This window comes from Scophthalmus maximus, chromosome 18 (genome assembly GCF_022379125.1).
Source record: "Scophthalmus maximus strain ysfricsl-2021 chromosome 18, ASM2237912v1, whole genome shotgun sequence".
Classification (NCBI taxonomy): domain Eukaryota; kingdom Metazoa; phylum Chordata; class Actinopteri; order Pleuronectiformes; family Scophthalmidae; genus Scophthalmus; species Scophthalmus maximus.
The window spans coordinates 14,304,507-14,319,567 of NC_061532.1; the positions used below are offsets into that span (position 1 = coordinate 14,304,507).

Here is a 15,061-nt window from a genome sequence, read left to right on the forward strand (position 1 = left end):
TCCCAGGGTCTCAGGAGTCAAACAGCCACAGTTTATGTAGTTATAAATGTACAAAATATATACAATATATATTCAATCAAATAAAATAAATAAGACCAGAGCCAAAAGAAGAGGAAGCTGATGTGAGGGAGTATCTTCAGCCGTCATGAATGAATGACTGTGGCAGTTGGACCACAAATCCTCCTGTGCCGTTCAAGTAGCCCGTGGCACACTTGTCTTGTGGCACGATGGCTCCACCCACTGAAAAAGCCTCCACTGTCTGCCAAATATTACTGCAAAAGTGCCGTCCGAGTACTGAGTCAGCGTGGAGTAGAGTGGTACTCGCGAGTGTGCTGCAGAGTGTTTGGTATCGCTCAACATTTGGAAGTGATTTCCCAGAGGGTCTGGGAAAAAAAAACCTCGCCGCTCTCGACTCCAAGACAAACAGAATTGTGTTGCTGGCAGCGATTAACTACTCTGCTCATTCTTAAAGCTCTCTCGGCCCAAACGGAGCACTCGGCCCGGCGGTCATTTGGCGAGAGGCCTCGCGTTCGGCGCTGTGGGAGCAGCTCGCCGGATCCGAAACCCGCGGGTCAATCCGAGGTGGCGTCCGCTTGGAAAGTTTCCAGTGGGAACTGAAGCAGAGTGGCATGTACAGTATGTGATGGCGACTCAAGGCAAACAGTCGATCGTGCAGGGCCCTTGAACTCTGATGTAACCTGATCACGGATGCATTCGCTGTCTGCAGGGGTCACGGCCGGACTGACAGGGGGCAGCATTTGTCAACAGCAACATGAGGCAACGGGCAGAGCTTCAAAGAGGCAACGTCTTTTGTCACCGGCGGAAAGTTGAAATGACTGAATATTTGAGCTTGAATAGAACTTTAAAGTACTTGCATTTGTGATTTTGTCTTTCGGAAAAACGTTTGCCGCCACCAGGGCTCAATGCCTGTAACTTTAGTTAGTTAGTTAGTTAGTTAGTTTCTATGATTGTTTGCCCCTCTGGGAAACATTGTCCCCAACATTATCGTTCATTAGGAGCCACCACATGAATTAAAGACAAATATTCTATGATTAGCTCCGCCTACACTAGCAACACGAGATTATTGCTTATTTTCTTTTTCAGTATCTGTTTTTTGCCTTTATTTAAAAAAAACAACAACTTTACTTTGAGGACCTTCACTTCAGTAGCCCCGTCAATGCTGTATTGCAACTTTGAATCAAGTAATGTGTCTGACACTGCAGGTGCATCAGTCAACAAAGTGCAAAGGGAACAGACTCTCGAGTCATCTGGACAGACAAAGAGGAACTGTGATCAGCAGAGTGGATAAAGGAGAAATGAGACAAAGTGTAATATGTGTGATATCTGCTGTATTTTCTCTCGAGTAAACAACAGATGACGACAACAAATATCCCTTTGTAGAACCTTTATTTTTTTTGAGATTATTCGCTATATTAAGACATTAAACGACCCGTGTGACGTTAAGGCAAGTGGGGAAATTAGTGGGAAGAAGCAGTCATTAAGTTTTTCTCCCATGTCCGTTCGCTGGCCGCGTGTCATTACGTTTGTGTTTTGCTTTGTCCCCTCCACGAGTCCACAGAGGAAACCCATCCCCGTGAGCAGAGTGCATGAGGGGGGTGTCAACCACCCGGGCCTCCGTCTCCTGCCCCGCCATTGGTCAGCATGAAACCTACATCGGTTTAAAACCAGACACCACTTTCTACCCTCCCTTTGACACAGCACAGCCCCCTTGAAGTCCAGACTCAGCGAGTGTGCGCGTGTTGGTGTGTGTGTGTGTGTGTGCCACACTGTGTGAGAGATAACCAGAGTTCGTCTCAGGATGCCCGCGTACGCCACCAACATGAGGCTGAAGTTCCCCATCGTGGCCTTGACTTTGGAGATTATCACCATCATACTGTTTGCAGTGTTTGTGGTGTACGACGATGGCAAAGGTCACGGGCACGACGCACACGACAATGCGACCCACCATGAAGCGCAGCCGATGGATCTCTACCCCAGTAAGTCTACGTGGGGCTGCACACTGAGGGATGCTCTGCCGCCGGAGGAGCGTTTGGTCATTAGACTGTTTTGGAAGAGTTTAAAAGTGATGGGTTTATTAAGTTTGTATCTAATGTTCTAGCAGGTTGCCTTTGACGCTGCTTTGAGGTAAAGCTCCTTGTTAATTGGTAAAAAGAAAAATCCCCCTAAAAGCAGAGTTCAAATATCCTGCAAAGGCTTCGTGACGTCTAGGAGAGGCATGGTCCTGCAAAGTTTGCTTATTTTCCAATTATAATTTATTGGGGGGAGGGGTTGTTGACTGTAGGAAAATTAATCATTTATTCATTTTGGATTCTGAAATGACGCTTGTTTCGACTTAATTCCACATTTCCACGCTTTGGTTTCTTCAGCCTTGAACTTTGAAGGGTCGAGTGAACTTCTTTCATTAGAATAATGTGAATTCTGCTTACGGGGTGTAATCTTTACCAATTACTTGCAAACAGAAATGGAAGAAGAACTCGGAGGCTGTTTCTCCTGCAGGTCTGCTGAATGCAATAAGAGGAGTCACGGGGTCACATTCTCCACTGACACAGGGTCTATTCACTGACACGCAGGCGAGGGGTCGAGAGGATCCTGCTGGGAAAGAAGTGCCGGCTCTCATGCAGTGGGGGACACATGTGATTTACATTAATGTCTCAAGCACGGAGAGGATGAAGAGCAAAGGCAGAAAGAAACGAATCTTGTTTGAATGCAGTTTGAGAGCAGCATTGTTTCAGAGTGCAGCAGTTTCCACAGCTTCGTTGCATCTCGACTTCTTGTCTCCATCTGCGATTGTACTGTGTGAATGTGTGATCACGACTGGGTGGGGCAGGTGTGAGCCACAGAGATTAGCAAGTCAGTATTGTCCACTTCAGATGGGATGTGTTTAGCGCTATACGTACGTCACTGGCTGGTCAGAAAATAATTATCAACGTTCGTTTTGATTCCTTTTTCACTTTTTATTGTGAAATGTTACATTTCAAAAATATTACTGTGATGGTTTTTACACAGAAACGTTGATGTTCACTCAAATTCTTAAAATTAGATAGTCTCCCTTTGCCCTCATTGAAAAATCCAAAATGTATACATGCAAATACTGCACTCAGTGTAATTGGCACAGAAATGGATGTGGAAACTCATTCATTGTCAAATTCCCAAGTGAAGTAAGCACTTTAGAATGGAGGGAGTCTTTATAAAGAGATTCAGCTGCAAAGATGTATCTAACAAAAATTCCCATTGTGGGATTCTTATGGGACACGTGCGTCTAACAAAAATATCTTAACCTGTTCAATTGACTGTTTGAATTGTGCTGAATGAGCCAAAGGCCTGCATGCAACTGGATATGGTGAAAAAAGGGTGAGGCTCGCGGTTTTGCGTGCGGAGAGCTCCGCTGGCCAGCGCATGCCAGACGTCTGTGATTATAGTTCAAAGAAAGATAAATAAGCAGAGAAATGTGGACTGGAGTGAATGAAAAATCTCCCACAGCTTCTTCATCACGGAGCAAATCATTCAGTGACAGAAACAAAACCTGGTTTTCTTGTACGATGAACACTACACACGTTTCCAATTTGGACCCCTGGGAAATAATGACATCTGAATTGGGAGTTGATTTGCCCAATAAAGAAAAATATATATTACATTTTTTATTTTGCACTGATTGCATCACTGGTGTACAGGCTGCAGTACAGTATTTCCTGAGGGGATTCTCTGCCTCTCCTCTTGACTCAACCCAATCTTGAGAAGATTAGAGTGTTGCGTTACCTAACATCTGGGCGTGGTGCCAGTTACTGGAGCTGCTTTCCAACTTTACCTCCTCCCCATCCTCAATGTGCTCCGACAGAAGCCCCTACTACAGGGGGAAGCCAGTCGGAATCACCCACCTCTTTGAGTCCCTCAGTCATCTTTTGTGCCCCATTCTGACAAAATGAAATATGACTTTAAAGCAACGTTATGCAACAATTTCATAGTACAAGTACACTGACTTGTAAATCTTGAATGCCCGTTCTTGCACTATGTAACTTTGGTGAGCAGCTACAATCTCCTAGAGAAGTGTCCAAATGAGTGACAGTCAATGGCTTAAGCTGCAAGTTCAAGAGTTATTCATTTAATTAGAATCTGTACATTTTTGGATTTGTAGCCGTCAGGCAACAGCTCTGACTGAGCACATTTGTACACCGCATTGCTTTATCATATTGGTTACTATTCACTCTTATTGTATGAAACAGACCAATTAAAATGTTCGATCTTTGGATTCTGCCAAAGATTTTAAATATTGTTCGTGAAAACAGGTGTGTATGAATTTAATCTCCCTCATGTGTGGAGTTGAGGTTTTTCAATTTGGTACTGGATAAAAGTGTCAAAAAGATAGATACTTAATCTTATTTAAATATGCATTTCTGTAAAATAAGCTTATTTGTTTGCAGAGTTAGAGGAGGAGATTTTGATACAGGTATATATAAACCTACAGCCAGTGGTGGGTTCGTTTTACAGAGCACAACAACTGGAAACAAGGGGAAATAGCTAGCATTGCTCAGTGCAAAGGTAACAAAATGGACCTACCCACACATCAGAAGCTCAGTAACACTAAATCTCTATGAGACGTCCATTCTGAGAACAATCTCACACATTCAACCAAACTACCAGCAGTTTGAACCTCTGAATGACACGACTCCCCCTCTCCTACCTCCTCCTCACCACATGCTCTGCATTTGGCACCAAAAGACCACACAAATGGGATAAGTAAATTTCAAGGTGGAAAGAACTGCGAAAGGGTTGAAACACCGCTTGTGCTGGACATTGCGACAATAGTATCCACCTTAACATTCACAATAAACTTAAGAAAGGAAGACCGTTGTTTCCCGTCACTCCACCTTGATGCCTTTTCCACACGAGGGACTCATCATATCAAGCGTAAAGGCTTCCAAAACTTCCACTTCCTGTCACGTCTATGACTCTTGGAGGGAGCGCCCCGAACTGCTCTGTGTGTTCGTACAGCTGAGAATATAGATAATGAAATATGGGAAATGAGCCAAACAAATTTCAACCCCTTCTACCATCGTTGTCAGTCCAGCGGCTGAGACTAACAGATAAGGGTTTGCCAAGCGTCCGCTCCGCTGAGACCTCACAAGTTTGCATTATCAAAATCATACGCAATTAATAGAACGGGGTACAAACTCAACAGAAACAGGATGAGCATTTATTCCCATTCATAGTGGGATTTAATTGCTTTTCCCAGCTAACAAGTCACGGCTAACAATGCAGCTCCTGTGAAAGGAAATTAGTTCTGTGAGGTCCAATAACTGCACAATAAATCATTTAAAGTCCAGAGAATACCAGCGTGAATAGAAAAGTAGTGGCAAATGTTTAATCTGATTCAATTTCAGGTCCACATTTAGATGAGGCCAATGTGGGGCACTCGCAACAAAGCAGGGCCCTGTTGTCGTATCAGCAGCAGAGCTGACCTCCTCCCGTCTCATGTCTGCAGTGTTTCAGGATGTCCACGTCATGATCTTCATCGGCTTCGGGTTCCTGATGACCTTCCTCAAGAGATACGGCTTCAGCAGCGTGGGCGTCAACCTGCTCCTGGCGGCCTTCGGCCTGCAGTGGGGCCTCCTCATGCAGGGCATCTGGCACTTGGATGACGGCAAGATCAAGATCAACATCTTCAAGTACGACTTGGAGTCATCTCCGCTTCGCTTGATATACATCGCTGCTCAGCAGCTGCTCGGCAGACTTGGAAACCTGTCGGCTGCTGCTTGTTATCCTGTACCTCCTGTTTTTCTAATGACTTGTTTCCTTTAATCCCCCGCAGAATAATCAATGCAGACTTCAGCACAGCAACTGTCTTGATCTCCTTTGGAGCCGTTCTGGGTAAAACCAGCCCTCTGCAGCTCCTCATCATGACCGTACTGGAGATCGCCATCTTCTCCATCAACGAGCATCTGGTGGCCAATGTTCTCGGGGTGAGTACACGATGTGACCAGAAACATTCACTGTGTGAAAGCCGACGTTTATTGAACATTAATTGGCATGACTGCATTGTGATGGATCCACTCTCCTGTTGCAGGCTAACGATGTTGGAGCGTCCATGATCATCCATGCCTACGGAGCCTACTTCGGCCTGGCGGTGGCTCGAGTGCTCTACCGACCGGGTTTAAGAAACGGACACGAGAACGACGGATCTGTGTATCACTCTGATCTGTTTGCTATGATTGGTAAGAACCGATTTGGTCCATCAATCATCTGTTTACAGCCATAATGTTTTTAATTTTATTGGGCCCTCTCTGGGTCATCACTGGCCTCATTCATTTCCAGGACTTATGCCACCTAGTGGACACCAACAGAAGCCACACTGACCTCCTCAACTGTCTATTAATCCTGTTGCCTAAAATGTAAAAAGTGTCGAGCTTTGCAGTGTAGTTTGATGAGAAGGAGAGCGGTACAAGTGGTGTTTCTTCATCACGCTCTTCCACACAGGAACCGTCTTCCTGTGGATGTTCTGGCCCAGTTTTAACTCGGCCATCGCTGACCCGGGTATCACTCAGCTCACCGCGGTGATCAACACCTACCTCTCCCTGGCCGCCTGTGTACTCTCTGCGTACGCCATCTCCAGCCTGGTGGAGCACAGAGGAAAACTGGACATGGTCAGAAAACCTTCCTAACACTATTTGAAGAATACTTTTTTTTTTTTTAAAAGGACGTTTGAAATATATGATTGTTTTTGTATCTTTATGCTCTTATAGGTGCACATTCAAAATGCCACCTTGGCAGGTGGTGTTGCCGTGGGAACATGTGCTGACATGAACATCGAGCCATTCGGGGCCATGCTGATTGGATTATTGGCTGGCACCATCTCGACCCTTGGCTTCAAGTTCCTCACTGTGAGTTGAAAGTCAAAGCAAAGATGGAAAAAAAAAAGAGAACAATTGTGAAAGTTTTCAATTTAGAGCTTTTTAGACATGAAATTTCTTCTAATATTCAGCATAATATTTTCTTATCTGCAGACACATCTGCAGGTTTTGCACTGTTGCTTAGAAAAAAACACGAAATAAGAAAATTTCACCAAAGACTCTGGGAAGCTTTGAAGGGCATTTTCCACAATTTAGAAACTTTACATGTGCATTCATCAATAATCAAAACAATGATTGGTTGCAAACCACTTCATACTTAAAAATTTGAAATCCTTTTGTGTGCCAACAATGCTCAGTATACGTGCCAGATATTTTACATTTTAAAAATACTTTGATTTGGTTGCTACAAGATGCCTCTTTTCCCTCCCTGCAGCCCATCCTGGCATCCAACCTGGGCATCCAGGATACCTGCGGTGTCCACAATCTGCACGGCATGCCCGGCATCCTGGGCGGGTTGGCTGGTATCGTGGCCGTCGCTCTGGGGAAGAAAGAGGGGTAAGGGGCTGTGTTACTCAACGCAAGTTTCATGCCTACACGTGGCAATATGTGTATATATAAACACACACATTAACTGTACATTGCAGCTTTTGAATAATTTGATACTCCAGCTGAGCGTCAGTTTCCAGCTCTTACAGTCCTGTCTCCTCTCCTCCTGCTCTTCAGCGGTGACGCTGCCATGCAAGCTGCCGCCTTGGCTTCATCCCTCGGGTTCGCTTTGGTTGGAGGTGCTATTACAGGTGGGTGGAGATGAAAAATGAACTCAGAAATGTGCATAACTGTCTGCCTTTGTGACTCAATTGAAAGGGCCGAGTTCATATGATTTTTCCAAAAGGTGAGTGAGTGATCAAACATTTCATTGTCTATTTCAAGGTTTAATAATGAAGTTGCCGGTGTGGGGACAGCCTCCAGACCAGAACTGCTTCGATGACTCTATTTACTGGGAGGTAAGAATTCCCGTTCCTCATGAGTATTATCTCCATTTTCCGACTGTCAAATATTAAAAGCGATAGATGTGGAGGCCTGATGTGTTTTGTTTTTTTTAAGTTATTGAATATGTGGTTTTGGGATCATGTCAGATGGAGCGTCATTATAATCCAGAGAGCATTAGACAGGTTTGTTAACTTTCTGGATTGCATGTTTCTGCAGGTTCCTGAGGAGGAGGACGAGAACGAGGAGAGCTTGGCTCATGCTGATCACTCAAAGAACAAAGCTGAGGTTTAAATATGTGCCTGAGCACACTGCCACTGAGCTCAAAATTAATAAGTAAAGGATTAATAATCAGCCACACGATGACCACAGACCATCAGTTTGTCGTTGAAAAATAAGCATTTTTAAATGGAGTATTTACTCTATTCATCAACATAAATTTGAAACATTCTTGCATTTGGTAACATAAAGATTAATCCCATTTATTCTAAGAAAAAATATGATTTCAATAATTTGAAAAAGCAAACATTCAGGGATTTTTTCTTTACACTGAAAGTTTTAATTATCAACAAAAGTCATAGGTCACATGAGTTAGTAGTTTTACTTCTTCCTCTATAAGAGTTTCTTTTTTTGTTGTCATTTTATATTATAATAAGCATGTTTTAAGATATTGGTATAGTGTGTATTTTTCTTTGTACATTCTTTTATATTTTCATCCACTTGGCATAAGTTTTTTCTGATGAGGCTCAGGTCAAAGAGAGGAGTCAAACTTAACTTTGATCCGCTGCCTCACATTACCTCACTGGAGCCCAGTCCTTCGACTGCCAGGAGTCAGAGTCCGACTGTGTGAATCAGAGCGGGGCTCTGCCGTGGGCAGGGATAGTCGCATGTTGTTCTTGTAACTAACGAACCTTCGCATTTCTTATCTCGTGTTACCTCCGAGAATCTTCTATCTGTCCAAGGGCAGCTGCACAACTTGTTTTAACGCAAATGAAGACTATATGCAGAGCCGTGCATTTTGAATTAGATTGGTGGTCGCCGGGTAGTCTAAGGTGTGTTTTATGTTTTCTTTTTACTACTTACATCAAATGTATTCTTACATGTATATAAAGTTTAGTTAGACGGACTGACATGGTGAGTTTTATTAAGGCCCTGCAATGTCAAACAAGAGCTACTGGTACTGAACACACAGTATTCGTGACAACCTCAAAGGAACACAACAGAAACTTGCAAACTGATAAATAAGAGAGGGCGGGCATTTTATCAGGCGCACAACCCATTTCCAGCTAAATATCACACTATTGTACATTTTTTACGCAGCACTCTTTCTTTTCGTATAAGGTGAGTTTTTACTTGCCACAACCTCCTGTGAATACCACAGGAACAGAGCTCACTTTGTCTGTGGCGTAGGAGCACAGGAGGACAGGTTTTTTTTGTGTGTACTCAACTTCAATCCATATGACTGCAGGGCTAATATGAAACTGATTACAACACAAACACAGTGTTAATCAATAGTGATGCCCAGAATAGTGAAACGCATCCAGATTATGTATTTTTATACAGCGGGCATATGCTCTTATTTGTATAATATACTAATACTGTCATAATAAATATGTTTTTGTACAATACCAGTGTTTTTGTGTGTTTTTTGTGGAAGTTTATAACGTGGTGTTCCAACAGCAATATCAACCATAATTCCAAAGCTTGTATATTTGTTGAAATGTTTTTGGCCTTCTTGAAGCTGACCACATCTTGGCACAGTTTAGTGAGAAGAAAATGACGAAAACCTGAGGGAAGTCAATGGATTAATTATGTGATCCCCTGACTTTTAATCCAGCATCAGAGATCATTGACATCTGTGGTTTTGAAGGTAATTTGTCGACAGCCATGGATTGCAATGAATACGTCTCCGGATTTAACTTTTTATGTAGCATCTCATCTGGTTTGTCCAGCACGTTGTTCAGAAATGAATACCAGCAAAACACAACAAACGTCCATCCATCCATTATCTAAACTGTGTATCCTTTGAGGGTCCTGTGGGGGCTGGGGTCAATCCCAGCTACACACAAATCACTGGAACCCAATTAATCAGTGATCAGTTTGGGGTTTATATGTATGTTCGAGGTTAGCAGCAGAGAAATGCAAAAGATGTGCCTGATGTAAATAGGGAAAAAAAGAGTCTTCATTACATATTTTCATTGACAAGTTTAGTTTTAAACTGTTAAAGGTCACACATTTCTTATCTATATCTCTTGGTCACACAGCTGGAATTTCAAGTGATCCTTATCAAAAATCTTTGTTAATGTTAAGTGTTTATGTTATGAAAACTCAACTTTTTGGCCACACTGGCCAAGAAGTCCAGAAAAAAAAATCTACAAACAAATCTAATAAGCTGATCAATATAGTGTGACTCTTGTAGAGCTTTTAGTCAAATGGATAGTGTGTTTGTTTTGTCAACTATCTTAACCTACTTCTATGACCTAAATGAAAAAAATTCAGATTCATTGAAGGGTTGTTTATATTTGAACTAGTAGTCTTTAGACGTTAGAAAGTGAGGATAGAGAGTCAATTTCTTCCTTGTGTTGTTTAAAAGTCACTATCAGACAGACAATGTCACTCAGTTGAATGAATACCCCCGACAAGGCCCAACATTCCAATCAAGTCACACCAAATTGCAAACACTTATAGATATCAGTCCCCAAAATATGCATTGTTCATTTCATCAAGATCCATGAATTATGTCCTAGGTGATTGTTGAAAATGTCAACAACAACAAAAAAGTCCTAAAGAAATTGGGGTTATTGTTTGTTTTTTTTAAACATTCCTGAATCCACCCCTTTGGATCCTTTGCCAATTTTTATTGTTTCCTACCTGGACCATGTCCCACCCTTCCATCAAGTTTCGTGGAAATCCATCCAGTAGTTTTTGCGTAATGCTGCTGAAAAACAAACCATACAGTATGAAACAAACCTAACCATGGGGAGGTAATGACTGTTTAGTCCTCTCGGTCGCCGTTGGGGGCGCTGTCGCGGCTTCTCTGCCCTTGTCACTTCCTGGTTCTGAACAGCGGTGCATCACGGGAAACAAAATGTCTGCTCAGGATGCGAGCTAACGCGAATATCACGTAAACAGCCGCAAATAATTACACATTTCGCTCGTTTTTCTTCCGGCAGCCGGGTTGCCATTGTACATGTGACATTTTAACTGCACTCTGCTGCAGCCATGGTGAGTACACAGCCCCTCGTTTCACCGGCATCGGGAGTTTATTTAACATCAAAACAGCGCATGTTTAGCTTTAGCTCAGTGAAGTCCTGTTGCTGAAGCGTTACACCCCTCAGAAAGAACCGTTTTTCATTCATTCAGAGTCAAAACCACGGACCACGGACATCGGTACACATCTATTGATACTTTGTGTCAGTAAATGCCAGTGTCACGTGTCAGGCAGAGAATGGGTTAACAACATTTGAGAGGTGGATGCATTAACTTACATGCTACTTCTGTTTGTTGTTCTAATTGTCGCCAGATCGATTTGGCATTTGCTCTGTGAATTACCTAATTCACCTTTTTATGGTTAATAGAGAATATAATTCATGTGTACAGAGAATGTGGCTGCAGCACAGTTGCAAACACGATTCTTTAGTTGTATTGAACACTATTGACACTAGGATCGATTAGACTCAGCATTTGGCAGTGTCCATACTTTTGCATTGGCCGCCCCGCCGCCCCCGCCCATCCTTAATCAAACATGTCGCTCTTGTTTCCAGTCAACGAGAGCAGAGTGCAGAGTGTCCAGCTCCAGCTCCAGATCCAGATCAGAGGAAACGAGGAGATCGACGAGCACAGGCAAGAGAGAGAAAACCCCAAAAACACAGAGAAACTCACGGTCGTCGCACCGACCGTTTGATCGAAGCAGAGCAACATCCACCCGGTCACCGTTTCTCTTCACAGTTTCAACAACGTCCCACAGTTAAAATACTGAAGTTGCACCATGAGTCGTCTTCAAACATTTACATAGTTTTCCTCTCCCTGCGTCTTTCTAATGACCAAACGTGGAGCATGTTGTTCCTGGTTATGTCACATATATGGTATTATTACGATATCTATAGAAAGTTTTTAAAATGATAACAATGCAGTCAGTCAAATTCCTCGAAAAATTTTGTTCATTGTGTGTTTTATCTCATTTTAGACAAATGAATTTTGGTCACAATACTACAAAAGTTTACTACCTACTAGGGTTGTGGAGAGACTATGATCTTCTTGGTCGAAGATGGTCAGAGTGATTGTAGATAGCCCAATGTCAAGAAGATATTTGATTTATGTATTAAACTCTTATTATTATTATTCATAGTGGTAGTAGTAGTATATAATAGTAGTATAGTTTCATGTCTGTCACTCTGACTGTGCTGGTTGTGTGTAGGTTACCCTACAGATATGGAAACGGAGAAGAGATCATAGAGAGACCGACAGAACAGATCAGTTTCTTAGTCTGCTCTATCTTTTCTTGTTTGTGAATAAAATGTTCGGCCCTAATTGAATGGACAGTTCAATTCGTTTTAATTTTTACTTTGTATTTTGATCTTTTCTTGTGTCCTCTGTTTGTTTTTCATAACTCAGGGCGAGAAAAAACTAAGCGGAAGCGCAGCCGCAGTAGGTCTTCCTCGTCGTCCTCTTCCAGTTCGTCGTCGTCATCTTCATCCTCGTCGTCGGCCTCTTCATCAGGTTCATCGCACTCATCCAGCAACAGTCGAAGTAGCTCCAGCAGCAGCAGCAGCAGTGGTGAGTGTACATCCAGAGTCTGCAATACATCTGAGAATCTTTGGTGGATAAATCTATTAAATTCCTCCTCAAATGTTTTGGGTTTTTTTAATAATCTTTTCTATATTATGTGATGTAAATCTAAGTTACCTTTCTATTTTTCATCAATTTAAAAGTACAAATATCCATGGTAAGATTAGACTTTATTTAATTTAAATTATTTTTTTAGACTCCCGCAGGAAATCCGGAAAGCAGTCTAAGAAAAGGAAAAAGGAGAAACAACACAAAAAAGTAATTTCCTGCACATTTGGTTTCATTACAATTATGAAGTCATTCACTTAAAAAACTGAGTATTATGTACTTTGTATTCTGAACCAGAAAGGGAAGAAAGAGAAGCGGCATAAACGTAAAAAGGACAAGAAAGCAAAAGGAGGAGAGGAAAACTCGGGACCTGTACAGATCTCCAAGGTAGGGAAACATCCATCCAAGTCAGTTCACATGCTAAATGTGTTTTCACAGTAGAATTGTGTATTTATGGGTTAATTTGCAACTACACCGTTGGACATCAGCATTATAAGCTGCTATCTATCAATAAAGTGAGGATAATCAAGTAGACAAGATCCTCGTGTTGATTTCGATTTTGCCTTGTTTGCTTCTCCACCTTGAACTTAAATCTTAATCAGACTTAATACAACAAACCACACAAAACATTTTTTTTAATCTCAAAGCCATTTAATGGGAAGATAATAAGAGTTGGTCATGTTGAACATGTTACAACATGTTGCGAAGGATTTGTCAGTCCAGTCCTGCTACGGTGACGAAGACGCTACCGTCCTCGTGCCACACATTTAACGCAGAACCTTTTACATCCGAGTGATTCTTTAATCATACATTTGTTTTTGTTTTCCTTCAGTACTTGAAGGACAAGAAAAAAGGCAAGTACAGCATGATTTCAGGGAAGAAGATCAAGATGAAGGTAAAGAAGTCAAAGAAAGACAAACAGGTAATTTTCACATTTTGTAAGCAACCAAGTTTAACAATGGATCGCTATTTGCCGTAGCTCACGTCCTGCGTTTTTCGTTTTCGTTTCAGCGGGATAAAAATCGGGCAGAACTTCTTGAGTTCTTGAACTCTACTGTGTGACACCACTGCGGCCGCCACAAGTGGTGGTCAGGCTGGGACGCGTCGTCAGATCTCAGGAAACAACAACAACAACAAAACCTGAGTGTTGCAGGAGAAGAAACATGAAGAGTTTTCCGAGGAAGAGAGCATGTATAGAACTTAAATGGACACAGGGTGGCAGCACTGAGCCGGATGGAGCTGCTGCTACTACAGCGAGGTGACCAGGTGCCCAGTTTCTTCTGTTTTTTTACTCCGGTAGTTTTTGTGACAAGAGAAGAGTTTTTGTTGAACATGTGTCACGTGAAATTTTATCTGTGGCCAGATGGATCACTCAAAGGTGAAAAGTGGCTGATCTGAACAACGATTAACTTTGCATGTGGTTTGAACGTACGGTCGCCCCCCTTTTAAAGGAGTACTCCACCAATATAGCATTGCACTAACTTTGACCATCTCACTAAGGGAGGTTGTTTTGTTTTTTTAATGAACAAAATTCATGCTGAGACAGAGAAACTGTTCTGCTTTTTGTTCCATGCCTCTTCCTTCCTTGTGGAAACCTGGTGCCTACATCACCCACATTGCAACTCGACCACTGACGAGACTGGTTGGATATTTGGATGTGTTATGCTAGTAGAAGGCAGAGCCGTTGAGCGAGAGAGAGTCGCAACAACGGGTCCAAAAGTCCAAAATGTTTGCACGTCACGAGACTCATGCAGACTTCAGATAATTCCCGGAGGTTTTTGGCGTGCCATTCGAATCCATTATTGTCAGAGTGACAGAACCACAATTACTAGTCAATACATTTATCTATTTACAATATATCATGATTTAATGCTTTAATGCGCATGTTGATTTGATTCAGATGTGCTGATGATATCGATCTGATTATTTAAACATCTTACCCTTCATAAGTGCAACACAGATGGTCCATTGATCCATTCTGCTGCTACTATAATGTGGTGCTGCTGCTCACTTCCGGGAACTATTGAGAGGCTCCATGATCCGCCATTGCTGGTAAAAAAAGGTCCATTTGAGTGAACGGAGTTGTCGCGGCTCTCTCTCTCTCTCTCTCTCTCTCTCTCTCTCTCTCTCCCCCCCCCTCCCTCCCTCCCTCCGGCTCTGGTAGTAGCTAATGTGGCACCTCTGGCTTCATTGAGCTGCAGAGATCGGGTGAGCTCATTTTTACATTGAGTCATAATTTGATTTGAGGGCATTTATCAGATTTCACTTCAACTTTTTTCTCTCCATTCGTGCAGCAGTTCTCCGAGACTTTTAACAGACCGACACGTGTCAAATTGGTGAAGTTCCTCTTTAAAGTTTAAGATAATTTTTGT

General features: G+C 42.4%; 2 protein-coding genes across 2 annotated transcripts; both read left to right on the forward strand.

Annotated features, from left to right (window-relative positions):
- The first annotated feature begins 1,692 nt into the window (after positions 1-1,692).
- Positions 1,693-9,481, forward strand: rhag (Rh associated glycoprotein). Its single transcript, XM_035617987.2, has 10 exons — positions 1,693-1,997; positions 5,501-5,684; positions 5,828-5,978; positions 6,083-6,230; positions 6,493-6,659; positions 6,759-6,896; positions 7,300-7,421; positions 7,590-7,663; positions 7,797-7,870; positions 8,073-9,481. Exons 1-10 carry the CDS (start codon positions 1,820-1,822, stop codon positions 8,145-8,147), a joined length of 1,311 nt encoding a protein of 436 aa, XP_035473880.1. The 5' UTR covers positions 1,693-1,819; the 3' UTR covers positions 8,148-9,481.
- A 1,431-nt stretch (positions 9,482-10,912) lies between these two features.
- Positions 10,913-14,683, forward strand: si:ch211-22i13.2 (uncharacterized protein LOC553945 homolog). Its single transcript, XM_035618310.2, has 7 exons — positions 10,913-11,078; positions 11,618-11,696; positions 12,468-12,629; positions 12,838-12,899; positions 12,987-13,076; positions 13,522-13,611; positions 13,701-14,683. Exons 1-7 carry the CDS (start codon positions 11,076-11,078, stop codon positions 13,749-13,751), a joined length of 537 nt encoding a protein of 178 aa, XP_035474203.2. The 5' UTR covers positions 10,913-11,075; the 3' UTR covers positions 13,752-14,683.
- Positions 14,684-15,061: the final 378 nt, after the last annotated feature.

Coding starts and splice junctions, on each gene's coding strand:
- rhag (XM_035617987.2), top strand. CDS start 1,820: ATGCCCGCGTACGCCACCAACATGAGGCTGAAGTTCCCCATCGTGGCC. Junction 5,979..6,082: donor TGGTGGCCAATGTTCTCGGG/GTGAGTACACGA, acceptor CTCCTGTTGCAG/GCTAACGATGTTGGAGCGTC. Junction 7,871..8,072: donor ATGACTCTATTTACTGGGAG/GTAAGAATTCCC, acceptor ATGTTTCTGCAG/GTTCCTGAGGAGGAGGACGA.
- si:ch211-22i13.2 (XM_035618310.2), top strand. Junction 12,900..12,986: donor AGGAGAAACAACACAAAAAA/GTAATTTCCTGC, acceptor ATTCTGAACCAG/AAAGGGAAGAAAGAGAAGCG. Junction 13,077..13,521: donor GACCTGTACAGATCTCCAAG/GTAGGGAAACAT, acceptor GTTTTCCTTCAG/TACTTGAAGGACAAGAAAAA.